The sequence below is a fragment of the Takifugu flavidus genome, chromosome 6 (genome assembly GCF_003711565.1).
Source record: "Takifugu flavidus isolate HTHZ2018 chromosome 6, ASM371156v2, whole genome shotgun sequence".
Classification (NCBI taxonomy): domain Eukaryota; kingdom Metazoa; phylum Chordata; class Actinopteri; order Tetraodontiformes; family Tetraodontidae; genus Takifugu; species Takifugu flavidus.
The window spans coordinates 7,472,925-7,500,852 of NC_079525.1; the positions used below are offsets into that span (position 1 = coordinate 7,472,925).

General features: G+C 44.6%; 3 protein-coding genes and 1 long non-coding RNA gene across 8 annotated transcripts; 2 read left to right on the top strand and 2 right to left on the bottom strand.

The window, feature by feature from the left end:
• Positions 1-7: 7 nt before the first annotated feature.
• mrpl45 (mitochondrial ribosomal protein L45) lies at positions 8-3,139 on the top strand. Of its 2 annotated transcripts, XM_057036095.1 has the most exons (9): positions 8-167; positions 377-572; positions 642-759; positions 902-1,000; positions 1,177-1,225; positions 1,366-1,515; positions 1,756-1,929; positions 2,732-2,826; positions 2,941-3,139. In XM_057036095.1, exons 1-9 carry the CDS (start codon positions 105-107, stop codon positions 3,050-3,052), a joined length of 1,056 nt encoding a protein of 351 aa, XP_056892075.1. In that variant the 5' UTR covers positions 8-104; the 3' UTR covers positions 3,053-3,139. The 2 variants fall into 2 exon arrangements, with proteins under 2 accessions (XP_056892075.1, XP_056892076.1); XM_057036096.1 differs by having other exon boundaries at positions 9-167; positions 2,732-3,139.
• On the bottom strand, positions 3,137-16,025 carry gpr179 (G protein-coupled receptor 179). Of its 3 annotated transcripts, none has more exons than XM_057035805.1 (12): positions 15,901-16,025; positions 13,470-14,807; positions 13,133-13,241; positions 10,647-10,743; positions 9,808-10,037; positions 9,465-9,533; positions 8,418-8,527; positions 7,995-8,233; positions 7,760-7,898; positions 7,559-7,661; positions 7,330-7,470; positions 3,137-7,073 (listed from the first exon to the last, which is right to left on the bottom strand). In XM_057035805.1, exons 2-12 carry the CDS (start codon positions 14,381-14,383, stop codon positions 3,990-3,992), a joined length of 5,235 nt encoding a protein of 1,744 aa, XP_056891785.1. In that variant the 5' UTR covers positions 14,384-14,807; positions 15,901-16,025; the 3' UTR covers positions 3,137-3,989. The 3 variants fall into 3 exon arrangements, with proteins under 3 accessions (XP_056891785.1, XP_056891786.1, XP_056891784.1); XM_057035806.1 differs by lacking the exon at positions 15,901-16,025 and having other exon boundaries at positions 13,470-14,336; positions 14,441-14,937; XM_057035804.1 differs by lacking the exon at positions 15,901-16,025 and having other exon boundaries at positions 13,470-14,937.
• A 1,356-nt stretch (positions 16,026-17,381) lies between these two features.
• On the top strand, positions 17,382-27,730 carry socs7 (suppressor of cytokine signaling 7). Of its 2 annotated transcripts, XM_057035898.1 has the most exons (10): positions 17,384-19,415; positions 20,015-20,094; positions 21,202-21,306; positions 22,247-22,381; positions 22,634-22,779; positions 23,065-23,233; positions 25,047-25,175; positions 25,826-25,961; positions 26,061-26,204; positions 26,307-27,730. In XM_057035898.1, the coding sequence occupies exons 1-9, from the start codon at positions 17,914-17,916 to the stop codon at positions 26,179-26,181; spliced, it is 2,523 nt and encodes an 840-aa protein (XP_056891878.1). In that variant the 5' UTR covers positions 17,384-17,913; the 3' UTR covers positions 26,182-26,204; positions 26,307-27,730. The 2 variants fall into 2 exon arrangements, with proteins under 2 accessions (XP_056891879.1, XP_056891878.1); XM_057035899.1 differs by lacking the exon at positions 22,247-22,381 and having other exon boundaries at positions 17,382-19,415.
• Positions 23,822-26,308, bottom strand: LOC130527561 (uncharacterized). The gene is made up of 2 exons (XR_008951063.1): positions 26,119-26,308; positions 23,822-26,004 (listed from the first exon to the last, which is right to left on the bottom strand). It is a non-coding gene; the product is annotated as an uncharacterized LOC130527561 (long non-coding RNA).
• Positions 27,731-27,928: the final 198 nt, after the last annotated feature.

The window sequence follows — 27,928 nt, forward strand, 5'->3', positions numbered from 1 at the left end:
TTCTGTCGGGTGTGATGATCTGTTGTGTGTTCCGCTAGAGAGCAGCAGAGCAGTTTGACCACTTGTATTAGGCTGCAAAATCTGCAGCCGAAGAAGAACCAAAGATGGCGACGCACATGAGGAGGAAGCTGATTGCGCTCCGCAGAGTGACATGTTACAGTTTATCGGTAAAGACACGTTAAAAAAAGTCTTCGTATTTTATGGCTAGTTTTTTTGGTGTTTATTTAATTTTGTAGTGTCAACAAGCTGTCAGTATGTTGACGACGCTAGCTAGCAGATGGGGTCAAATGCACCGGCCGTTTAGTGCTGTCACCTAGGGCGACTGGATGACGAGCATCTTGTTAGAGGAAGTTTCTAAATTGTGTTTTCTTTTTAGAAAGTTGAAGGGTCTCTGGAAGGACAGCATCATGTCCCACTTTTCCTGCAAGTCAGGACTAAGAAGCGCTACTTTATCCCTCCATCTACGGGACTGAAAGGGAAAATGCAGGAAAACACAGAGGCCAAAGCCAAAGCAGCAGGAATTGTGTTCAGGCAGCAGTACATGGAGAGGCCCATCAACATCGCCTGCACCGGTAACCCACTGTGACACACACACACACACAATGTAGAAAAGTTAACAAACTTTTGTCTCATTTTATTAGCAGGTGTATTTGACCCCTACATCCCCCCTGAAGGTGATGCACGTCTCTCCAGTCTGTCTAAAGAAGGCTTGAAACAAAGAACTGAACAGCTCCGACAGAGCGCTGCCTCACAGCTGGCGTAAGATTGTTTTAGAGCTTATTGCGTTATCGTGTTCTTAAATCTGTTTTAGCACAGGAGAGCTTTATATCTTAGGTGTCTGAAATAGAGGTAAAAATCATTTAATAGTTCATTTGACCAACCTGAACATTTTCCCCAATAGGATTCGTAAAATCAAGGAACACGACTCCGAGTTCACAACAAAAATCTTTGCAGAACGAGCACAGGAAATCTTCATTGAAGCTCACAACTGCCTGACAAAGTAAGACATTTTTTAAATTTTCACAGCAAATTTTGAAAAAAGCCATTTAAAAGTGAAACCAAAAGGTCTTTGTGGAAGGATCGTTTCTGATATTTGAGTTCTCAGAGCTGTGTTATTGAAGCTCATTTCATTTAATGTCCCTGATCAAAACTAACAGTTGGTGTCTTTTTTTACAGCTTCAACAAAGAGAAGCTTCACTCCTTGCTGACAGAGAGATGTTACCCTGTGAGCTATAGTTTCATTTAAAGTTTGAACTGACTTTTTTTGCCCCACCCCAAATCATTTATTTCATTTTACTGATTATCTCAGTTTTGTCCCCAGTATTCCATTCACCCTTTTGTTTTTCTCCTCTGGATTCTGCTCAGGAGATGACGAGGGGGAACAGGTACAAAACCATCCGATGGAGGTTTGTGGAATCTTTGGAGCTGCCCAGGGTGGTCCACGCCCGCTGTCCTGATATGATCTCCAAAGGCAACCTGTATGGTCAGGTGACGGTCCGCATGCACTCCAGACAGGTACAACCTATATCATAAGCAAGAATTCATCCAGTCTTTGCTGCTTATGTTGTAATTATATATTTTTGCTGTGATGTATTTCCAAATAGAATTTATTAATATTCTCTCCCGGTGAATCACATTTCTGCATCATTTTCTCTGCTCTTCCTGTTTAAAGAAAATGTGTGACTACATTAATTGAGATTTCAGTCAGGCTTGAGATAACTAAGTTACTGTTCTTCTCATCTACTCATCCTGCAGACACTGGCTATTTATGATCGCTTTGGAAGGCTCATGTTGGGCAGTGAAGAGCAGCCCAAGGACGTTCTGGAGTACCTGGTGTTAGAGCGACATCTGGTCAACCCCTACGGCTGCTGGAGGTTACATGGAAAAATAGTGCCATCCTGGGCTCCTGCCAAAGATCCAATTATTAAGGTGATGCTTTACTCTATCTACTCTTTTGAAAACCTTCTTTGGAACACAAAGATGGAGGTTCAGCACAAACAAAATCAGAAAAAAACCCAACTTGGTGAATTGAAAATCCAGCCCTCACTTTAATGTCTTCAAGCCCGTGGACTATGCTTCAATTCTTTCACCGGCTTTTTTGGTTTAAAAATGTTTTTGGTGCTGAATTCCTTTGTTAAAATGTTGAATTAAAATTTAAAAAATCTTTCAGACAAGAAAATATTTCTAATTTGCGGAAGCTTTCCAAGTAATGATCAAAGAGAATTAAATTAAATCAACATTAGTAGTGAATTGGGGATCGTGAGACATGCTATAGTCAAGATGAATATTCTTCACGTCATTGTCTTTAGAAAGTTGTCTCCTGCATCTCTTTAAGGAGATTTTTGGGAGCCAGCATTTTGTCTGAAAGTTCAGTGGATGATCACAGTGAAGATAAGAGTGGCACCATTTTAGGAATGAACCTGCTGGAAAGTTTGTTGAGCGAGGACTCTGGTATGAGATGAGTAATTCTGACCACTGCTGCAACTGAACGAGTGACAATTTGCTGAAGATGCCTCGTTCCTTTCTAGAGTGAATCTAATTCTGCTGATTAGATTATCACTGAAGATGTTAAGAGCAAAATTTCCTCCCCCCTGTTGATTGATCTACTGGTGGAAAAGTTAGAGTAATTATCAGTTACTGCTTTTATTTTCCAATGTATACTTTTATTATAAGCCCCTTTGACCTCCTATGTGTACAATATGATATGAAACTTGCATGTTCTCCCTTATAGACTGTGATGATTGCTGGTCCAGAGCTGAAACCAGGAGAAGAGTTTGATGCCCTCAACTACAACGTTGCCAAACCAGCAGCAGTTCAGTGGAACAAGTAGGCTACTAGGTGGCGCTGTTCACCTCCTGATGCCACAAACGGATTTGGTTCTGTAGAAATGGTTTAAACGCTGTAATGTTTGGCCAGGCTTTAACTGAGTTTTCTGATTAGATGGAAGCAGCAGGTGAGTTCGAGGTGTTTCCTGCATGAACCTGTAAAAGCTGCTTCATTCTCTATCATGATCAACCAGCAGTCTGACATAAGGAAAAAAACCTCTTGGTGACCACAAACTTCATAATATATGAGATTTGCTTTGTGTTTTTGTAGAAGACCTAATATTCATGTGTAAAATAATAAACTATCCACATTTGTGCTGTTTAATGGTTTATTTCCATAATGAATGGGTTGCGTTTGTCCTCCAGCAATATAAAAATAAGACATCCCTTTCATTTCACTTAGCATCAGTGGAATGGAGCCATTTTCCTCCTTCAGAACAAGCTTAAATCTCTTATTCTCTAAAGGTTCTTCCAGATATCACTGTGCTGGAACTGCTGTCAGCACATGTAGCATTAAACTGTTTTTGTTTTTTTTTTTTTTTTTTTTTTTTGACATGACAAAAAATAAGATTACAACACAACATGCGCACACTACATACTGCATTAACGAAAACCTTATAAACAACGTGTGTTTAAAGTGTTAAACAATGACACAAACACCTGATTTCAAAGATAAATGCATCGCTGCGGCAAACAGCTTCCTGTTTTTCAAGGTTTAACTTTCGACTGTGTTGTCAGACTCAAACATACAATATGAATCGGAAATGGCTGATTTTTAGTACAACCACCTGTTAAATCTGCACATGACAAATCAGTATCCTGTCCAACACCAGTGCATAGCTGTATAGGTCTCTACTTGTCAGAACACATTCTGTTATCTGTGGTTGACGATTCCTCCCTCTTTAAAATACACGTTCCTCCAAACAAAAATAAGCAGAATTGAAGTTTTTATCTTCACTGAAGTCATTTGTTGGCTCATGAGTTGCATATATGATTGTGGAACATTGTTCAGTACTGCGACCTCAGTAGTGGCTCCTATACCATCTTCACACCTTCTGGAAACTCAACATGGCCCAGAACACCGTCTTTGACTGGCCCCTTCGGCCTTCTGTGGGGGCAGCTGTTTGTGCTCCAGACATTAAAAGTCAAACTTTTCTTTGGCCTTCACAGGTCGGGTGGGAACACCAAAGCCTCTGCAGCACATTCTGCATCTTCCTCTTCATCTTCCTCAGGTATGTTCTCAGGCTCCCAGGTAAAAACATCTGAGCAATTATCTGTGAAGGAGCCAGATCTGGATCGTACCATCTCCCAGGGATACAAAGCATCACGACGGCTTAGGACTAAATTTTCTTTGGACTCCCCAATCTGGTCTAATGAGCTAATGGAGTTGGAGCGTTCAGCCAGTTTAGGAGGTGAAGGAGATCCTCCTGGGCTGGGTGAACCCTCCATGGTGATTTTTGGAGCCTCAGCAGAACAAACATCTGCCTCAGTGTTGTCCCTTTTTTCTGCCTCCCATGGACAAACTTCTGTTTGGGAACTGTCTTGTTTTATCAGAACTTTTGGCTCTTCTGTCTCCCAGGGACACACATCAGTCCGAGAACTGTCTTGTTTTGTTAGGACCTTTGGTGTTTCTGTCTCCCAGGGACAAACATCACTCCGAGAACTGTCTTGTTTTGTCAGGACTTTTGGTGTTTCTGTCTCCCAGGGACACACATCAGTCCGAGAACTGTCTTGTTTCTTCAGAACTTTTGGGTCTTTTGGCTCTTCTGTCTCCCAGGGACACACATCAATCCGAGAACTGTCCTGTTTTGTCAGGACTTTTGGTGTTTCTGTCTCCCAGGGACAAACATCACTCCGAGAACTGTCTTGTTTTGTCAGGACTTTTGGTGTTTCTGTCTCCCAGGGACACACATCAGTCCAAGAACTGTCTTGTTTCTTCAGAACTTTTGGGTCTTTTGGCTCTTCTGTCTCCCAGGGACACACATCAGTCCGAGGACTGTCTTGTTTCTTTAGAGCTTTTGGATCTTTTGACTCTTCTGTCTCCCAGGGACACACATCAGTCTGAGCACTGTCTTGTTTTGTCTGGACTTTTGGTATTTCTGTCTCCCAGGGACAGATATCAGTCCTAGAATGAACCTCAGCCTGTGCAGAATGATTTTTCAGAGACGGGTTCCTGTTTTGAGCGACCTCTGGACCGTCCTGATCCCTAGCTTCCCAGGGACAAACATCCACTTTGACTGTTATGATTTGTGACTCTTTGTTGTCCTCCGATGGACAAATGTTTTCCATGATCTTAGGGGGTTCGGGGAAATCCCATGGAGAACTTTCAGAAGTCTTGGTCAAATGCATATAAGAAGATTTCAGATGGTGCTGCTCATTTCTCCAGCTTTCCTTTGGAGCACCAGGGTAGATGGCATGTTTGGGACCTTCTTCTTGAAGAGGCACCATCAATGCTGTCTTTGTTTCCAAAGGATTCAGATTTTCATATACAACTTCAGCTTTGTCCTGGACCTCCCAGGGACAAACGTTAGTATATTCGTGATCCTGCCTTGTGGAAGGTTGGGCTGTATCTGCAGACTCCCATGGACATACTTCTGTTGCACGTTTCAAAGGATGTTTGTTTGTTTGTGAATCTGTGGAAGTGTTGGTATGATAGATCACAGGAATATTCTTTGACTCCCAAACGTGTGTCTTACTGTGGGCACTTCCTTGTCTGATTATGTTTGCTTGCTCTTGAGATTCCCAAGGACAAACATTGGCTGCATCAGATATCTGAGTTTCCCAGGGACAGATGTTTGCCTTAATGCTTTGCTGTTTCTTTGGTCCTTCTGGGACGGTAGCAGCTACTTCCCAAGGACACACATCTGCGGCTGGAACATTCCGGACTGGTGTGATTCTGCTACCTCTTCTGTGAACTGAAGGGGTTCTACAACTGCTGGTGGTTTCCCGCGAGCTGGTGCTACTACGTTTGCTGTTCTGCCTTGATAAAAACACGTTCTCATAAGTTCCGTCTCTTTGCGTGTCCTCCCCATCCCAGGGGTGAACGGCAGGTTTCACAACAACGAGCCTTCTCGGGCTTCTGTCAGACGAATCTCCGGAGGACAGCCTAATGGCGTTCTGCTTCACAAGACATGGTTTTCCATCTGTGGTTGTCAAGCTTCTTTTCTGCAAGGTTTTCTTTTCAATGCTTGGACATCTACTAGATGCTCCTGATCTGGGCGTTGTGGGAGCGCTATCTTCTTTTTGGATGCTTAAGTCTTTACTCAGCTTGTTTTCCGACTCCATCGATCCCATGAATGATTTAACAGAAAGCCACTTGTTGGTAGTGGTGCGTAAGGAAAAGACACGCTGATCTTTTGTGACCTTTGGCCTCGGAGAGCCCGGCGCACTTGAAGACACGGCTGTTTTTATTTTGGGGGACTCCGATTCACTTTGCAGTCTCTGGTCTTCTGAAGAATTATTTTGCACTGGGGGTGGTAAATGATCCCAGGGACAGACCAGAGCTGGTGGAGACCATGGGGGGGTTTCTGCATCAGCCTCAGTGTTTACATAGGTCACATGTTTCTGGCTCTTGTTGTCAGACTGTTCCGGCTCCACCTCCCAAGGACAGATCTCAGCTTTGTCAAACGACTCTGACTGAAGAGCACTCCGGGTCTGCTCGCCGATGGAGAGTCTCTGTCTGGACCGTGTCCTGGCGTTGCTTGCTCTGTTCTCTATTGAACTATTGGAGGTCAAACTCCAGGATTTGTGAAGTTTTGTGTGATCGGGATGAAGAAGGTTGGTGTCGATTGTCAGGTTCTGTGCACTGACTGATTTACAGACGCCTGGAGGAATATCCAAGGAATCGGTTTCAGATCTTCGAGAAGATCTCTTTGCAGCATTGGTGTTCAATGTGAAGCCATACAAGGAGGAGTCTTGTTCCCGGACATGGTAATGGTCACTGTTGGACTTACGTAAGGAGGGTGACGGTGTTTTCATTGAGCTTCTGTAACTGATACTAACAGATACTGTGTCTGTGGCACTCCTGAAGGACCCTGACTGGTTCCCAGCTTTACTGCGGAAGGATCCATCTCTCTCCTCTCTACTGCACTGCCGACTCACAGTTTCTGGTATCTCAGCGATGCGTTTGATAATGGATCTCCCCAAAGCACATCGAGAACTTCGCTTCTTTGTCAGATGAGGGTTGTTTGCAGCCATCTTCTTAGTCTTGTGGACTTCTAACTGGGCATATAATTTCTTTAGCTCATCCTGTCATGGGTGAAGAAGAAAATTTGATGAGGAAAGACACTTAGGGAGGTTGGAACTGGGCCCAAGAATTGGTTGGAATTACGAAGCAGAAAAGAGAGTGTTAGTAGAGAAATGCAAGAAAATGAAAGGTGTTCAGTCAGTGTTTGATTATAAACATGGAACCAGCCTTTCCCTTCTTTCATTTGAAATTAATGTTGGAATCTCTTCTCATTCCTGTCCAATTAATAATATCATGCTGAGAGGAGAAGAACATTACCCGGAAGTCATCTGGGTCCACGCTGTGTTCACTCCAAGCAGAATGGAAACTGCTATTGAGATACGATCGCCGAAGGTCCACCTCGTCTTCATACACCTCCGCTGCAATCTCCTCTCTCCCCGGCTTCGATACATAAAGAAACTGGAAAATGTGCACGTACCCACTGTTCATGAATTGGGAAAACACTTCAACAGCTATAATCATTCTTTTATCCGTTCTTGTGTTTTACCTTGGGAATGAAGAGCAGAGCAAGTGTGACTGTGATGGTAACATGGGTGTGTGTGAAGGAGAGCAGCAACATCCAGTCAGGATGGAGAGAGGGAAAGGTGAACCTGCGGTCCACAGACAGCCCAATGTTAGTTCACATTTTCGTCCTCAGCCACTTGTGAGTGTGACATCCAGTGCTGCAGAGGATAGGGTTGATGTGTACCTGATGAGGTGAAACGTGGTGGAGAGAAGCAACTCGTTGTGGATGGCGATGCCCATGTAGCGAGGCTCGTGGAAGGCAGAGGGTACCGGTCTGACAGCGGTCCAGAGAGAGCTGCCCCAGCACAGGAACAGAAGCTCGGCTGTGGTAAAACAAAGGGAAGAGAACAAAACTAGTGGCTGGAAAAGATGCTAGTTAGTAAGTTAGTTAGTGTGGATTCCTGTTGCTCGTCACTCACCCACAGCCATCATGTAGTCCCAGCGGTCCACGTAACACACGTTAAAGCCCTGTCCGTCCGATGTGGTGGCCGTGATGAAGACCGGGATGTTCCTGTCACGGTTCTGCAGGACTCCCACCGTCCACGCACACAAGAACCAGCTGACTGTCATCAACATCACTCCCAGAATCCGCAGCAGGTGGAGGCTGGACATGTAGGGGACTCTCTGGGCCGTACGTGAAAGGAACACCTTCAGCACCCTGCAGAGGCAACAATCCCACCACATCTGTAACGCTGATTATACCGAATATTACAGGAATATTTGATTCATTCATAATGTTTAGGCTTAATGGAAATGGTGATTAATCACTATCATTATATTTGTAGACAATTATTTTGGTTTATTTTGTTACATATGTAGTCAGATGTTCAAGGCTGCCTGACCTGTACATTTTCAGCGTGACGATGCCATAGACAATAGAGAAGCCGAGCATGCGGACCCAGCGCAGCAGAATGCACCTGAACGTGCTCGGCTTGAAGTACATGATGAAGACCTGCAGACACACAAAGGCTTTGTTTACTGCAACAAACAGCTGAAGTACCATTAGGACTCAACTTTAAAGTGAAGACTATCCTTAATGTAGCCTCTAAAAACTGCAACTGCTGTTCATGTCCAACAACAGGATGCTCCTTCTGTCAGAGGATGACTGTAATCCAGGAATTAAAGCTCGTTGGAATGTGATGCTCTGTGTCACTCTGGATAAGAGCGTCACTAAAATGTGAAAGCAAATTTACATCACCAGGTTCCAACCACTCATGAAGGATAAACTGCTCCTGGGTGAAAGCCCTCAGCACCAGAGGCAGCACCAGGTTTCAATCAGCAGAAATGGGCTGTGCTCAGGTTAAAAACACACTATTGATGCTTGTGCACTCTTGTATTTTAACTGATGATGTTATTTGTACAGTATTTCTTGAGCTGTAGTTTAGCTTTGATGTCACTAATCCCAGTGATAGGTTCAACTATCCAGATGTTGTCTTGTCATCAACAGTAAAAATTTCCCCCAGGAGATAAACATCTGGACTTCTCTCCATGATTGAGTCACTTTAAAACATTATGGTTTGGGTGTCAGAAGATGAAATCTTCAAGGATATCATCAATGGAGGTTTGTGTTCTCCCAGAACACAACAATAAATCCCAAATTATTCGTTTCATGAACAGAGATGCAGTAAATTATTTTAGACATTTTAAATAGAGCTAGTAAAAGTCATTGATAATTGACGCTAAGGGCTCTTTAATGGGTTCAATGAAAGTGATGATTAAAAATCAAGAGAGTACTTATGAAATCTGTTACCACACACACACACACACACACACACACACACACACACACCCAGCGCATCCATCCTCTCACCACAGGGCCATTACGATATAATCTGTGCTGGGCAGTGATGTGTGAAGGGCTCTAAGCTTAGCCACTCTGTCAGTCTCACCGGGAAGTAGAGGAGCAGAGACCCGAACAAGATCATCTCCAGCAGCAGGAGGCCAGACGCCCGGATCCTCTGTGGGAGCAAAGAAATCCTTTTTGTTTTACATTAATGTGATGAAAACCAGCCCAAGTTCTGATCTAAATACAGCTGCATTTGCGAACTAAAGAAGAATTATATAATCTACAGTAAAGAAAACACTGAATGTTTGTTAAAGTTGCCTTCAGCTCTTCTCAGATGGAGCTGATATTAAGACAAACTTTACAGTCATTGTGATGAGAAAATATAATGACGAGCATAATTTAAATTTAAAGGCATTTAAACCTCAGAGGATTAATTATTGACTCACTCGGCTTCGGCGGTGCTTGTAGGCCGCCAGCATGCTGACAAAGACGAGGAACATGAAGACACCTTGGAGTGCCAGCATGCTGCCCCTGAGGAGCCAGGCCTCTTGCACCCAGCAGGGGGTGGCGTCCTCACAGCTCTTACAGCCTGGCCAGCATGGGAGACAGATGGGCATGTTCGGGTAACACACACCACGGTCACTCCTGTTCACCGAGCCTCCATCTGCACCTACTCCTACACAAACCCATGTGAAGTGCTGGAATAAATGACTTCCAAATCGCATAGCACATAAACAATAAAGGCTTTAAATGGTTAGACTTTTATTAATTAGATGGAAGATCTCATACGTCGGGTCTGCTTTTTGATGGAAACTCTCCAGATGTGGTTGTGTTTGGAGGTATCAGTTGAACATGAGGAACCTTTCATCCAATCAGGTCATGAACACACGCTGACCGTGAACAATTTGTCCTTCCATTTGTCAAACTTATGGAGCCAAAGCTGGTATTTTGCCTTAAATTTCCAGATCCTAATTTGTAGTTTCAATACCCAGTTTGGATAATCGTACTGAGTGGAAACACACAACTAAAGCTTATAACTTTAACCCAGCTTTATTCTCTGTATGGAGGCCTCAGATTTTTGAATTCCATATCTAAAAAGTGGATACTGGAGTGAGTTTGGCCTCAAAATGTTTCCACAATGTGACAGATGAAGCTAATAGGACATTACAATAACAAATAAAATAGTCAGACCGATCACGAATGTTATGTGGACGATATCACACCAACAAAAATCAACACATAAAACTGTGATTCAAACAGCTGTGGGCAGATGTTATGGACTTACTGGAGTCTGGAGCTTTTATTTCAGGATTGTAGTAACCTTCTTTACAGCGGCAGCAGAACTGACCCAGACGGAACCCTCGGCCTGGAATTGTTACGCACTGCGTGACAAAAAAGCTATTTTCAAAAAGAGTTCATCAGATGGAGTTTATGCTCTCTTGGTGATCACTGAAGACTGGGGATGTAGAGAGAAATGGTTGTCAAGGCAACAGCTAGTGTCCAACAAACATTACCAGCAATTTAAACATTCCACATGAGGAGGGCAACATGAAGCTGACAGTGTTTGAAAATGGGGTCACACACACACACACGCACACACATACACACACACACACACACACACACACACACACACACACACACACACACACACACACACACACACACACACACAAGGATGGATGGTCTGTGTGTTAATCTAAGTTAAAAGCTAAATGGATACATAATGCCCCAACTGAGAGCATTATCCTTTTCTAGAGAAATCCTGTTCCAAACTGTACACACACACACACACACACACACACACACACACACACACACAGCCTCCACAATTATATGGGAACTCACAACCCTGTTATTAGAGGCTCTAATACTACAGGCTGAACATTATCATGATATGGATTATTCAGTGCAGTTAACTTAATTCTCTACGTGTTCACGTCTGGGTTCAGAAGATGTATTTAGTCATCTGTCACATTCACGGGGACCACGGTGACCAGGAAAAAGCAGCATCTCATAAAACAACATGAACAATTGAGGAACACATTTAACCCAAATCTAGAATTCATTTCCAATATTAATATGTGTCTTGTCTTGTGCTTTTTACTGATAACACACAGACATGAGCTTCTTTGACTTGAGGAAAGAGATGAAACAAAAGCAGGGGGCTATAAAGGATAAATTCAGATTAAAGTTCTACCTTGATTAAATGTGCACAATAGGATGAAAAACAGAAAAAAAAGAACATCAGATAACATCTAATGACAAAAGAAATCCAGATGAAAAAACAGAAAAAGAAGAGTGGGTTTAGAGAAGACGAGAGACGATGAGAAAAGAACTAAAGAAAAAACAAAACATTCAAAGATTTCCACAGATTTATGAAGAGAAAAGATGAGAAGACAAAATAGAACAATTCAATAAAAGAGAGACAAGATGATAAACACAGTCGATGTGGAGAGGAGCTGAGAGGTCAGTGAGTGAGATGATTCTACAGGTTAAATGAAAGTTAGAAGTATTGGGAGGAGAACCAACAACCCGGCCACAGTCAGCTGGAAATGTTCAGCTCAGTAAAAATGTTTGAATCCTGTAAGCCAGGTAGGGCAGAACAAACAGTGCCGTGTGGATTTGGGGATTTTTAGGACTTCTCTTGTGTTTCAGAGCTCGATGAGTGCGGTGCATAAAGGAGCGGAATGTTAGTGAACTGGATTATCGCCATAATCCATCAGATCATCCCGCCAGCCGCCGCCCAGCACAGCCATCTTTAAATAGATGGCTGAGATATGAGGGACAGGATGGGGCCTGGACAGACGGGCTGATGGGAGCAAAAAGGGAAACTGACGCTCAGGCGGGGTTGGAGTCGGCTGAAGAGTTCAAGAGTGAAAGTACGAACATGAAAGCAGAACCTAACAGAAAGCTTAAACTGTTTCCAGAGGTCACAAACTGTTTCAGAGTGCTTTTGTGTGATGTCGCTCAAAGCCATCATTTGGTGAATGCAAGTTTTCTAAGGTTTTCATCGCTGAAGTAAAAACAATGCGATATTAATCTGACACACCATGTCCACAATGTGTTTGGAACCAGCATATCAAAAAGTGGGAGGTGGTGAGCTGCACATCACCAGCCAAGACACAAGAACATGCATGTTCTACATCTGTCTAGAAGCTTTTAAAGCTTAGGGAGCTCTTGAATGAGGTGATTTCATCAGGCTGAAGTGGTACTGCAGCTAAGAGCTAACACACTCCCACCATACACAGAGACGCAAAGCCTCAGAGCTCCATGGCCTTCAGAAGAGTTGGGACATAAAGGTTTTGCACTGTCTACCGTCTGGTGTCCTCATTGTGATGTTCCTATGATGCCTGATTCACCAGTTCAAAGGTGGGACTGTGAGGGTGCACGCAGGTCTAGTGCATGCATGAGAGGCTCCATCACTTCCTCCACACTCAGGCAGCAAAGAGTTCAAGCTCTGATGATTACCCATCAACTGCATCATTACCAGATGAGGCTGAGTGGTTGTGTGTTCCAAAAAAAGAGGATAACCCAAGGGCTCATTAATTAAAAGAGAAGCACACTGAGTGCTGTGTCGTCTCATCAGTGGACTCGGCTAATGGTACCTTCCATCACATGTGAATAAAAATCAAAAATGCTAATTTTCATTTGCATTTTTGAGGCTTTTACAACTTAATTTGTAGCTGTGATACAAGGTTGGAAAAACAAGCTGTTTCTGAAATGCTGTGAGGTTAGATCGAACACGTGTTGCCACTATGTTGTCTTTACCTCCATGGTGGTGCGGTTGCACTGATGAGTATCAGCAAACCAGCCATCTCCCTTCCTGCACTGGTCCAAATCGATGTCTTGGATGTTGACATCCACTCGGATCACACCTCTAATGCACAGACATACAGACAGGATGGGGTGGGGGGTGGGGGTGGGGGTTACCTTTAAATAAACATAATCCAAGAGATGTTTCTGGAACACCAGCAAGACATGTCAGGTCTGGAGCAGGCAGCCAGTGTTATAGATAAAGTACTTGTGTGTGTGTGTGTGTGTGTGTGTGTGTGTGTGTGTGTGTGTGTGTGTGTGGGGGGGGGGGGGGGGGGGGGGGGGGGCTAACCTGAACTCTGGTGTCAGGTCGGGTTTGAGGCCATAGAAGGGCATGGACAGGGTGAGCATCCAGCCAGGCACAAAGCGTCCGTCCTGACAGTCGAGGAAGGGGGCGCTGGCCCAGTGGACCCCACTGCGATTGGTCACATAACTGTCTCCCTGCCTCCACTTAGGTGTGTCCAAGGTGCTGAGGTCATTAAGAAGCACCCGCTTGAATAAGGCTGACTTTAGCTGATTGGACTCTGGGAATTTTAAATTCCTGAACCAGCTGTCATCAGGGGCGGGAGCAGGCTGATGCATGCTGTCCCACGCTTTAGAAAAGTCCTGGAGGATGATGGTCTGGACCTTGGCTGCAGGGTCATGGGAGGCACGAAGCACTAATTGTGGCACTGTGGCAGTTGGGTCAGCATCAAAGGTGAGCAGAGCCTGCCGGATGAGCCTGTCAGCCTCCAGCAGGGCACGGACCAGGGCGTGGTACCACTCCATGTCCTCCTCCACCGTGCTTTCCCGCAGGTCACTGGCCTGGAAGATCATATTGAGGAAGTTGGCTGTGTTGGTCAGCGCATCCAGAGCGGGCCCAAGGGGAACATTAAAGCTTTGGGGCAAGGATCCAGTCTGAGCTGCTGGACTGTATGCCCGTGAGCAGCGGGCAGCTTCCAGGGCGGAGGATTGTCCTGTGTACATGTATGTTTCTGCTGGTGACCAATCATCTTCTTCCTCTGTTGGAGATCCTGAAGGCATCAATGAATATCCATAATCCTCTGGAGGTCTGATGGAACTGGATGGACTGGTTAGGTTTGAGGTTCTCAAGCTGTTTGCTGGAGATTCAGTGCCATTGTTTTCCTCCACAGTGGCTCCTGGTGGAGTCACCTGTGATCTAAGGAGGGATGGAAGTGGAAGAAGAAGAAGCAAAACAGGGTGCATCCTGAGTTGTTTCTGGCAAAGAAGAAGCAGATGGTCACACTTACGACACCTTCTTACTGTCTCATGCTCAACTCCACTCTAGTCCCCAGAAAATATCACATGTTCGTTGAGCTTTCAACTTTCCAGCAAAGGTCTCCATCCTTCTGTCAACAGATGCAGCAGCAGGAGTCTCTGCCGCTCTCACACAGAGTGCACGGCTCCATGTGTGTGCCTGCACATCTCTGCCCACAAAGATATCATAACGCAGGTGTTTTCCTAGTCGCGCTGGTGCGATGCCGCTCATGCATCTCCGTCCACCCAGGTTCTTGTGCCTGGAGCCGCTCAGCTTCTGTTCCTCGTATTAAAATGATGCTCCACCATCCAGAGTACAGTAAATGCAGCATGGGCTAGGAGGAAGAGTGTGAGGAGAAGAAGATGGGAAAGCCTTGAAGTTGGAGCAGAGAGAGGAGAGATGGAGGGATGAGACACAATTTGTGCCTGTTTTCATCTGCTGTTCTCGTATCTGCTGGTATAGAGCTTCCAGCTCATCTGACAGAGGCTTCTGATGTCTGACCATCCTCCCTCCCCCCCAATTCACCCTGTCCCTCCCTCCTCCGTATTGACGTATTGGGGAGATGAATGGTGATGACAGTGGTGCATCTGCTCTGTGTTTATGTTCACAGAGATGAGAATGGTGCAGTCATACAGAGATGAAGGTTAAGCTCAGCTCTGCTGCATTTATGCATCCATCAAGACTCGCCTGTACTGGATGGATTAATCCCTCCATATTAGAAAAAGAGGATGCTCTTTTACTGCACATGCTTGTGCACAACACACTTTCACATGGGCACATGGTAATGAAAGCCACATTTACAGAGTAACTTTGAATAGTTCTAGGTGTTTCAAGTCTCAAGGACTTCCCACTTTGTGTATCTGTTGTAGGTTTTTATGTTTGAGTTTACGTGCGTGTGTGTGTGTGTGTGTGTGTGTGTGTGTGTGTGTGTGTAAGAGAGAGAGAGAGATATGCTGCATTAGAAAAAAGATGGGTGGGGGTGAGGTGCTCTAACTGTGAGGCGTGATGCAGACAGAAATCTTTGTTTTGGTGGCCATGGTAACTGTTTTCTGGGAATCCCCCCCAACCAACTCCCCCTGAGCACACACATAAATAATCTCTCTGGCACACATGTGCACCCACAAACACACGTGTGTGTATTGTGTTTCTTGAGGGTGACTGCAGCACCTTCCCTGCTCTGCAGTGAAGTCCCAGATTGGTAGGTGTGAGTGAGGACGGTGGAGCGCCTCCTGTACGCGTCTCAGGGTAGCATTCAAATAAGTGTAAGGATGAAATCAGTGCATATGTGTGTGTGCGCGCGCACGCATGTGCATATGTGTGTGGGTGAGAGAGAGAGAGAGAGAGAGAGAGAGAGAGAGAGAGAGAGAGAGAGAGAGAAGATGACAAAATGTGATAGAACGTGATATAAAATGTGCTTAATACCATCAATAACAACTAGTGAGATGTAAAAGCTGCATGCACTGACCTTTGACTTCCAGGCTGTACACAATCACGTCAGTCTACTGCAGTGCAGGGTGTTATTTTGATCACTGCACAAAACCTCAACTATGGACAAATACACCTCCTCTGTGGCTTACATGGAGCCACGCACGGACGCACGCACGGGCTCAAAGACTACAAAGTGTAAGGATTAATGCTCTTTCATCCACTTTCATTTGCGCTTCACCGGTGCAGCTCTGCAGAGCAGTCTGCAGCGTCTTCTGCTGGTCATGTCGTATCAATGCAGCAGAGAAGGAGGGGTGGGGTGTTTCTACACCACCAGGGGGGCCTCGTACAATCCTGTCATCAGTCTGATTTAACCAATGATGGCGGCGGAGAGTTGTTCAGCAGTACTAATCACGTTTATGAATAACTGAATTAAATAAGGCGAAACGATAAACTGACTAGATCCAGTCATAAAGCTGAATTGGTTGAGGGGGTGTGACAGACGCATCTTCTTTCAACAACAAAAAATATCTAGGAGTGGAATGGTGTGAATCTTGTCAGTATTGATGCTTTGCTGCCCACCAGAGGACTGAGAACTTTGGCTTGAGTGACGAAATGCTTATTAAATACTGGAAGAAGGCCAAAGACAAGCACATCAGTTCCCAACACCTCATTAAATGTCAGCTATAAAAGAGTTCAGAGCAAATTAAAGGAGGAGGTGTGTTACATAGTGGGGTAAGAAGTATGTCCACCTTTACATTTACTCTTGAAGGGAGTAAGAAGTCCAGCACTTCATTCGAGTAAAGATTCATGAACAGAAAATGACCTTTAAACTAAAGGATGGATGTACAGGGCAGGATGGCACTCCCTTAAATATTAAAAAATGATCTTTTTCAAGTCTTTGTTGTCTTACATTAAGCTTTTTTTTTTAGAAATGTTCCTACAATCATGTCCTGACATGACATAATCAAGATATTATAATGACATCATAGTGAATGAATGAATGAATGAATGAATGAATGAATGAATGAATGAATAATAGATGCTCCTATAGCAGTCAAAGAACATACAGTAGATTGTATTTTTACTACCAGTTCAAAATGTATATGAATTAGAATGGAATGGCCCACAGGCTGGTGTGAAATGTGCATTATTTATAAGCCTCTGTACACATCTAGAGGTGCTGCAGGGAAATCTAGTGGCTCATAATGATGGAAGTTCTAATGGCAGAGCACCAGTCAGCTGTTTGGAAATGCTGCTCTTTATTTGCATCTTGTAAGCTTTGGCCAGCTCAGAAACCAATGAGCTCTTCTCTGAATCTTTTTTTAGTTAGACCCTACTCTCCAAAATCCTTTTGGAATGAACTGTTAGTTGAATATTCGGAAATACGTCGTTGCTGTGCAAGAAAATACGCAATTTTCTCTGATGTCATTATCATAAATAAAGGATTTCCAAATCTCCCATTTAGAATCATTACAGACCTACAGACACACCGAGCTGCAGCGGAAACACTGCCGGAATAATACTTCCTGTACATCGTGATCCCAAGATTATTGGAACATATTCTCCTTTTTTCCACTTCAATCCAGAATCAGTCCACGCAGTTGAATCAGGTTGATATTAAAACGCCACAAACTAATTTATAGTTCTCAGCGTGGGCGCTCTTAGAGCGGTGCTCTGTGCTGGAGGAGGAGGAGCGGGTGGGGCCTGGCTGGGAACGCAGAGGGAGGCAGACGGTGGCACTGACCGGAGACTCGGCTGCTTTTATACGGCTCAGATCAGACCGCATGTCTGACCCAGGGGTCCGACTGCTGCCTGGAGCCAGCCGCACTCCTTTCCCCGACATTTGACAGATGGATGCGGTGCGATCGTGTGGAGAGGGGGAAGAAATCTATCGGCTGATTTATATTTTGGCTTTTTCGTTCGCTCCCTATTTCTAGGAGGCAGCGGCGGCTTGGCCCTTTCTTTATTATAGGATCGAGATCTCCGCGGTTAGCTATGTGAGACGCAGATCGCTTAATAGCTCTTGTTTCGCGATCCTGAGGAATAAATTATGAACAACGCGCAAGATATGTCGCCCGATTTCGTGTTGATGCGCCTGGTTTCCGCGGCCGAGGATGACCGCTTGGACGCAGAAAACGGTAATCTGCCACCGGGAGGAGTGGTGCCAGGGCTGGGGAAAGAGGTCCTGGCTCACTGCGGCGTCAAAGCGGGGCTAGATATCAGTAGGGATACGACGACGGGCCTCGAGCATCCCAGCAGCCTGCTGAACAAAGCGCAGGCGAGCGGCGAGGGCACGGCCGCACCTGACACCGGGGTGATGGAGAGGCGAGCCCCGCTGTCCGCGCCTCCTCTACCTCAGAGCCCGGTGGAGGCCCAAGGCTTTGACTTCAGTCCCAGCCCCGGCCTACGGCCTCAGCTGCTGGTCTTCTCCAATATTATGCAGAAGGCGGACGGATTTTTGGAATTAGAGCGTCGGAATCAGCCGAGCGCGCTGGGTTTGGGACAGAGCCCGGGATCTAGTTGCTCTGGCTCCACACTAAATAACAACACACTGAGCCCCGTTCAACAGCAGCAGAACCTGCAGGACCTGGCATGGGGAGCCCATCAGACGGCTTCTGTTGCTGAGATGCAAGGATCTGCGGGGCTGTGTCGCCAGCATGGACTCATCACCACCCCGCCCGATTGGCCCTTGTTATCGGAGCGGTCCAACCCGCTAACCATGAGAGACTCTAAATGGGGTTCCAGAGACAGAGAGGGAGCAGTGTTAGAACTGGCCCGAAGGTTCGGGGAGCTGGGTGTCGGTGCGGTACCGAAGATGCTGCTCAAAGCTGGAGAGCTTCCTCAGTGTTCGTGTCAGGGTGCTCACGGCTCTGGTGGAGGGGGGATAGAACCGGGGAATGACCCAACAGAGACCAGCGACGCTTTGTTGGTTCTGGAGGGCCTGGGGAGCGGGGATGTTGCCGGCTTGAACATGGATGAGTGCCCAGACGGAGAGAATGATGATGAAAACGGGCGCCGTGAGTTTTTACTAAACAGGAAAAGAGAAATAGTTCAAAAAATGTCCGGGGCTTTCTCTATTAGCAGCCTCCAAGCTGAACTGAGGAGGCAGGTGGAGGTTATGGCCCCGTCCGAGGCGGCTGCAGCAGCGCATCTCGACGTGCAGGTATGCAACCTCCACGGGGACATGTCCAGCGCCCAGAATCTAGAGGCTGTCGGACAGGTCACTGCCGTGACATCCTCAGCCACCCCTGTCCCGAATTCTCCTTGGACCGCGAGCCCAAATTTGAGTCAAGCGTCAACACCCAAAAGGCGACCAGAAAGGTGCGCCAGCGCGCCACGGACACCCACTTGGAGCGAAAAGACGCTAAAAGTTCCGGTGAAATCCAAAAAAGGATCCTTAAAGATCCGTCTGAGCAAACTGTTCCGGACTAAAAGCTGCAGTGGCTCAAATCACCTGCTGGACAAGAGGCCGTCGGTGACCTACTCGGTATCTTCTGCTGGAAGTTTGGTGGACATGGCGACCACCGCAGGTCCAGAACAGGACACAGACAGGTGAGTGTCCACACCCCCCGAAGAAGATCTGTCGAGTCTCACAAACATTTCCGTTGAAAAAGTAAATCTGCATTTAAACGGAGTTTTTTTTTTTTAGTTAAACGTTGCACAGTTAATGGTAAAAAAATGTATTTTCTTTAACAAGGTCATGCAAAACAATCCCAGAAATAAAAATAATAATAAGAGACAACTCTATCTTGATTGAGCCATAAAGTTGGCCATCTGTCCAAAGTCCAGACATCAGTTACTGTCCAATCTCTACTAAAACTTCCCTGCAGTCAATGCTCCTATTAAGTTGTTTGGCCTGATCTCTGTTAGCTTGTAGCTTAATGGACCTTTCCCCCCAAATAAACTGCTGCCATGTGCCTGTCCAGTCATGATTCTCAAACGTCCGCTGAAGAAAACTGTCTCAAATGAGACGACTGCCAGAGCTGAGCTTCAAACAGACACAAAAAGGCTGCAGGACTTAAAACTACAAACCCATGCACGGAAAAGTTGATTTTTCTGGACCTCTGCAGTTACTAATTATTCTTCTTTGTACTCTAACTCCCCTCTCATGTCCTCCTCCTCTTATACCTGTCTTTACATGTCTCCTGCAGCCACAACCAGCCCAGATTGACCAGGGCCCACAGTGCCTTCTCTCCCGCCTCCCTCTCTGCCTCCCTCTCTGCTTTTACTGGTAAGGGTTGCATGCTGCTGTGGTTGGAGCTCAGGTTCCCTGCAGACGTCCTTCTTGATGCTTCTGTCTGCACTCTCACCCCTCAGATCTGCTTTGGTCAACATGCTAACCTAGCCCCACTCATTTTACGCACAACCCATTTGTAGCACTTGTATTTATAAGATTTGAAGTAGGAGGCATGAAAAGATCAGTTAACTCAATTCCCCAAGCCTTTAGTTAAAGCTGTAAATAAGACCTTGGGAGGCCAGCTCGGGTCTGAGATCTGCTCATCTGTTTAAATTCATGTTTGACTCTCACGTGCAGTTGATTATTACAGTGGATCTCACTCAGCACCCAGTTTCTCATTGGTTCCTAAATGCATAATTTACTCCAACTTTAAAAAAAATAATTTTGTATACTAAATGTCAGTTCTCAAATTGATTCCTCTCTAAAATTGTACCACATGTATTTTACTATATTTGCTGCGTTTGTAACCTTCTCACGTGTTTTCGGACTGTGAGAATCTTTCTGAGAATCTCTCCACAATCTCCTCAGGGCTCCGAGCCCCAACCTGCTCTTAGATTTGCTGTCTGTTTTATGAATGATGATGTTTAAAAAGTATTTTTTTTATCTTCCATGAGCGCCTGCTTGGCACAGCCTCAGCTTCCAATTAGACAGAAACAATAAAGCTCCACCGCTCAGGCAGTGTCTCGTGTTGGTGGCCCCACAGGAGCCAAGCTGGGTTGTTTTAAGTGTTGAGTGTTAAGAACTAAGAACCCAGAAGTCATGCTTGTGTTTACTATCCTAGCTGGTGTGTGATGTCTCAGAAGCAAAGAGATGACCAGGAGATGTGGAGCGACACACATCTGCTTGTTGGAATGTGTTTCTCTTACAAACTGCTGAATTTCACCTTGGAAAAACATCAACTCCGCTGCATCACCATTGCCATTGAAAGGATGTTTTTCTGTATTGTGGAGGCTTTTGCTGATTAGCTGGGTGTAACAGAATCATCCTATCTGGCGTTAATGGCCCTCTGCAGCACAGAACACAAGCACAGTGACGCTCTCTCACGGATGCCTGCTTCTCCTCTTTTCTCTCTCCTTCCCCCTGCTGATTCTCTGGCTTCAGGGGAGACTGTGTCCCTACTGGATGTGGATATTTCACGGCGAGGGGCAAACACGCCACACCCTCCCACGCCTCCCCCTCCTCCACGCCGAAGCCTCAGTTTATTAGGTATTTTTCTCATCTCTGGTCTAAACCTATTGCTACACATACACACATGTTGCATCACACACAGAGATAAATGTGATTAAAAGGCGAGAGGTAAAAGGTAATTTTCTACCGTGCCTAAATTCATGATGAAGCGACAGCTGCTACAGTTTCTCCTAATATTGGTCCCTCAGTCAATCCAGAGAGCTTTATAACCAGTTTCTGCCTTGCAGTGTAGGGAACACAGACAAGTTCCAGCAATATATTGTAACCTGATTGGAGGAGCTTTAAAGGTCAGCTGCAAACAACAAATCTAATTTAAAAGTTTCGCTTAGAGGAAAACTTTTTCCTCTTTTTTCTTTTTCAATGTCATTATAAAGATTCTGATTCTGATTTGGTTAAATGATGCTAAAACTGCTTTAAAAACATGTATTTCCCTTCAATTGTGAACAGCAAAAGACGAGAACAGTGTTAGTCAATTCTAAAATGGACACACATTCTGTGAAATGAGTAATTCCAGTCTACAGTAGGAGCTGAAAAAACCCACAGGTAAAGTCACACCTGTTCTCTGGGCTCCCTCAGCAAGAAGCTTTGGTTTGAATTTGGTCACTGATTGATTCTTAAGCCACTTAGCAACTTTAATATGCATTAAAATACTTAAGTTCAACCGTTGAAAATCTAATCTACAATATTGTAATTTGGGCTAGCTGTTGAGTTTAGATTGAGGCATCATTATTTAAAAAAAGATTGATGTAAAGGGACAATTTGAAGAAACTTTGCCTGTTTAAGAAACAGATGAAAAATATGCATTTTGGAGGCTTTCTGTCTGATAGTTTTGAAAAGCACCTTCCTTCGTTCCTTCCTTCCTTCCTTCCTTCCTTCCTTCCTTCCTTCCTTCTTCCTTCCTTCCTTCCTTCCTTCCTTCCTTCCTTCCTTCCTTCCTTGCCCCCCTTCCTTCCTCCAGATGACATAGCGGGGCCCCAGCCTGGGCCATTCCTTGTGAGTGTAATGGGGGCCTCCCTGCAGTCCCTCCCCCTGCCTCTCCCTCCTCCTCCTCCTCCCTCCCATGCTACCATCCAACACAGTCTCAGCCTCAATGGTAAGATACCTGAACTCTTTAACTTCCTGAAAACAGGAAGTGACCATAAAAACAAACAGGAAGAGGCACTAGCTTGTAAGCTAATAAAAAAGAGATGCAAAATTTTTTAGCATTGTGTTGTGATCCAGTCATACCTGATTTCATTGAACAAATGTCAGTATTTCAACACCCTTTTTATGTTGGAGAAAACCACAAAATGATTGCATTCCTTCATAATTTGAGGTAATATTTCCTCTTCTTTCTGTCACTTAGATGCCTTCCTGAGGGCACTTCCTCATTCGAACCCGTCACTGGCAGATGCTCCTGCGCCTTCCAGACAGCCCCCCCCTCCCATGTTGTGTGCCCTGCGACGGTCTGAAGCTAGCAACTTTACTGCCAGTCTGAGAGAGCTGGAGAAGGTACAACTCACATCTGACAGAAAAAATAATCTCAGTCCTGACACCAGTCACACAGCTTTCATACTGGCCTACAACCCTGCTGGCAGTTGTTCAAGTGGTTTTTATACTCAGTGAACTGTTGTTTCAACTAATCTCCTTGTGAAATTCACACAAAACATGTTAAGAGTTGGCATCAGCATCTTGTTTTGACTTGGTTGAGATTAATATAGATGAATGTGACTAAAGGCTCAGCTGTGAGGCCAGTTCTGGCTCTGCTTAATGAAGGCCTCATTGGTTCTGCTGCAGTGCGGCTGGTACTGGGGTCCAATGAACTGGGAGGATGCGGAGATGAAGCTGAAAGGGAAACCAGACGGATCTTTTCTGGTCCGAGACAGTTCGGACCCTCGGTACATTCTGAGCCTCAGCTTCAGGTCACAAGGAGTCACACATCACACACGCATGGAGCACTATCGAGGTGAGAAATGCAGTTTTTCTAATCCTACTGTAATCCCCTATCTTCCCTGAGCCTGAGCACCGACAGAAAGACCATGTCTGTCGGTATCAATAATAAATAAGGCAGGGAGGTAAACATAATAGTCAATTATTTACAAGTCATTTCACACGGACATCAGGCTCCTTTGGCTCTGAAGAAGGTGATCGATCTTAATCCAAACCATCACAAAACCGTTAATATAAATGAAAACACAGCTGAAAGCCTAAAAACGAGGTGTGTCATAAACACACATTTCTGCTCCCTGCCCCACCGCGAAATGCTCCAGGTTCCGGGCACACGTGCATCTAGATGTTGGTCATCCAAAACGTTGGGAACATAAAGCACATGTGTAACTACTATACACCTACTGGGATTAATCATTACCAGTAGAGGATATCCACAGACTCCACAGGGGTGGAACCAGGAAGTTTGAGGGTCAGTGATTGATTAAACAACATAAGTTATGCCTTTATTCAATATCTTTGCGAATGTAGATACCATATGTCGGTGTTAAACTTTTATAATAATACATAAAAATAAAATAATTCATTAATGAAATTAAGTCAGACCTGTGCTAATACAGCTTTAATAGAATCACACAGCAATATTGAAGCATGAATAACTCACATCACACTTGGAGCATACTGTATGTGCACACGTGTGTGACAAGGTAACACCCACGCGCACAAACAACACAAAGACAGGCCCCTACGTTAATGAGAGGAAGCTATGGAGTCACGGCTGGAAATGCATTCATTATTCAGACGTGAGGGGCCGACTGACACAACACATTCACATCAACATTAGCATGTGTGCATGAGTACATTGGGGCATGGCGCTCTCAGACGCAACAACAACCACAGTCAACAGGAAGTCAACATACCCCCAGTGTTGCAAACAGGACTCTTCATCCTAGACTTTTATTTTGAAATGTTGCTTTGAGACATTGGCCAGCAGTTCAGGCTAGCAGCCTTGTCACTGCAGCGAGATAAAGGACAACCAAGTTTTTATGGATGAATCAAGTTACCCTTTATTTGCCTAAAGCAATGTTACTTATCCATAAACTTAGAATCCTTTTTCTTTCATTATCTTAAGCTGAGAGCAAAAGAGGTTCTCTCGTTTGGGGACTTTGAGAATTTTGGAGCAGCATTTTGTGCCTCGACATCTTAGCAACGACAGTTGAGCCGACTACAGACGTGAGTCAGACTGTAATCACCACAAAAGGATCCCTCATAGGACCGAATCACTTCAGACTCAAAGACAAATGTGAAAACATGACTTAACAAAATGCTTTAAAGGTGGAAATAAACAACATTCCACCCTGTCAATCACAATCGTGGCTGCAGCTTCATCTGAACCCACACAAAAATAACTTGGAGAGAATGTTGCCCAGTGATGGAGACAAGCATTTTCTATCTAATCCACCCTGTTTGGCATTGAAATTGGGTTAGGTGGACTGACCCGTCAATCCTGCTCTGGACATTTCTGATGGACAGCAAATTTCTCAGCAAACAAGCTGAGTTCACAACATCCAACAGCACAAAAGGGCAACATCAAAGATTTATGGGTTCCCCCAGAAGTGACATTTCTCCATGAAGATGAAGGATATGAAACGGATATGAAAGAGGTCTTAATAGACGTTACCAGGTGGTGTGTGCAGGAGACCTTGATGCAAGCAGGCCCTTCTGCGTGTTAACTGGAATTACATAGATGTTTCATATTTAATGAAGCTTTTATTTATAGATGATCAAATGCTATGTGATGAATAAAAAACAGCATTTCTGTCCCCCTTCAGGGACGTTCAGCTTGTGGTGTCACCCCAAATTTGAGGACCGTTGTCACTCAGTGGTGGAGTTCATTGAGCGAGCCATCATGCACTCCAAGAATGGCAAATTCCTCTACTTCCTACGCTCCAGAGTCCCAGGTGAGATGGGTCACATATGCTCACTCAGCCAGTCCTGATCAAAAATGAATGCATGCTGCCATTTGGTGAAAAGATGAGATGAGGAATATATTGTCAACATTCAGCTCCTACATGATTGATGCTGTTGTGTGCGTGCATGTGTGTGTGTGTGTGTGTGCATGTGTACCAGTGTCTAGATATGCCTGCTTCATGTGTTTGCCCCCAGAGATCAGAAACAGTGTTTACATTTATTGATATATACAGTATGTTGCACATCCATCAGCTGAGAAGCAGATGCATCACCTCCTTCACTTAAACCGAAGGAGCAGATGAAGGAGGAAACAGGCGTCGGAAGCAGAAAAAACTCTAATGGACTCTCAATCAGCCATGTTCCAGCATGCAATTAGACATTGCCATGGTGATAGTGATGATAACTGCTCAGTGATTCTACACTCAGACTTTTCATTTAAATTAGCCTTCAAAAACTCCTCAAAGCTCAGGGAAAAACTGCTGGAAAAACTGCATTTCAGGTCAGATTTCTACATTTCCATGGCGTTCAGTCTGAGGATAAACTACACCACAGCGGCGGAGGAGGTTTTTCCTGTTTGCATCCCTGTTGTTGAAAGTTAATTGGTCTCTTTGTCTTTAATGACAGTCATTTTTTCTTCCAGGGCTTCCTCCCACCCCCGTTCAGCTGCTGTATCCTGTGTCTCGCTTCAGTAATGTGAAGTCTCTGCAACATCTCTGTCGCTTCTGCATCCGACAAATTGTCCGCATAGACCACATCCAGGAGCTTCCACTGCCCAGGTGCCCAGCCAGACAGGAGTCACACCATCACTACCACCTCTTTCTGTTGAAATATGCAACGGTTGATTTGTAAACCTCTTTGTTTCCTCTGCTTTCCAGGCCACTAATTTCCTACCTAAGTAAGTTTTATTACTATGACCCAGAAGAGGAGGTGTACCTGTCAATCAAGAGCATCCACAGGGTGGTGGGAGCAGAGCAGGAGGCCGAGTCTCAGACGTAGCAGCAGACATCTCCTCTGCTTAAGTAAGTGTGGATTGGGAAGGATCTGCAAATGATTTTTATAGGAAAATCCAACAAAGGTGATGTTTAAATGCTACCTCATGGTTACATTTGAAATCTCTGCAGGTTTCTCTTCACAGGCCTGATCTGTTCTGACCCACCGCCATCAGCCATCAGATTTCCTGGCGATCCAGTCAGAAACTCCAGCTTCTCTTTTGATTTGGATTTGGATGAGTGTTTACAGATGGATGTCTGAAGTGGATCTGGCCTGGCCTTCTGAGATGCCGCTCGGATGCTCAGAAACGGCGGGCTTGACTCAAACGCTGAACCTGACCTGCAAACTTTGTGCAGAACTGGGAATTTAAAAACACAGATGCATCGGTCAACTTGTACCACTGTCATTTGCTGCCATTTCCTCGTCTTTTCCTTCCAGTCTGTTGAAATTTGGGCTTTCTGGATTGACAGTTGCTCTGATAACAGATATACACATCAAGGCAGGGCAGTAGCAGGAGCACCTATAGTCGTCATCTGATGATACTGATTGTTTATTTGTTGCCTGAGACTCGTTCTCGGGGCAACTTGCTGATGCCATGCAGATGAAATTATCTTTACAACATATAACAAGTAAGAGCTTAAGCCACACTTTCTCACAGACATATCAGTTTCAGAATATCGAATGCAATACAGAAAATATTAGATGCACAAATACCACACTCTATTTTCAAAAGTATTCGGTTTGAAATCTGCCACTGATGAAATATGCAATACAACTATGTTAGTTTCAAAGATTTGAAGTGTCATAAAAGTGTAAGAGAGTGTAAACAATGATATATTCATAAAGAGCGAGACAGCACAACTACCAGAGAACACAAGCTGTAAATATGAAGAATATGCAACCTCTCAGAAGTCATGCAAGCTAATTTATTCTGGCTTATTTTCTGGACAGCGGGAGGATGTGAAGATGCATCTGTTTTATTGAGTTTAATTAAAAGAAAAATAAACTAAAAGGCACTTCTATTTTTATGACAAATATTTTTCATTTTGGAAATCTATTTATATAAATCTGTACTTCAGTCTCGACAACGATAGCTAATGTTAGATGAAGTCCCAGAATGGCTGCCAGCTCAATCAGAAACACAATGATGCATCCTGTAGATGAAAATACACCAAAGAAAAAAAATGCAAATTAAATTAGGAGAGTCTGATTTTAACAGCGCAACAACGTTTCACTCGACACTGCTGGGGTTAAAGCAGGAGCCACGGTGCCATCTTTGATACTGATTTAAGACTTTTCTTCTTCTGATAAAAATAAAATTGGGGGTGTAAAATAATCTGGAGTCAGTTCATTTGGGGTATAAAATGCCCCAATACCATTTTTCCCACAATGCCCTGCCTGTGTGTATATCTGCCATGACTCGTATTTGCCTGTTTTACTTGTCCGGGTGTATTTTGCTCATTTTTCTCAGAATCCAGAAGCTGGTTATTGATTCAGCATTTTCAGTAAAAAAAAAAAAAAGAAATGGAAAAATAAACATTGGTATATGACGTAACTTTTTAACCTGGACTATTAATACTATATTGAAACCTGTAAACATGCTCCATCACATTTGTTACGCCACACAAACGTCGCAGTTTCATCTTTTAAACAGAATCATTTAAACATACTTGTGTGTTTAAACAAACACACAAGTCCAACTCTTATAGCATGTGTCCCAGCAAATCTGCTCGGTTTTCATGGAGATGAGATG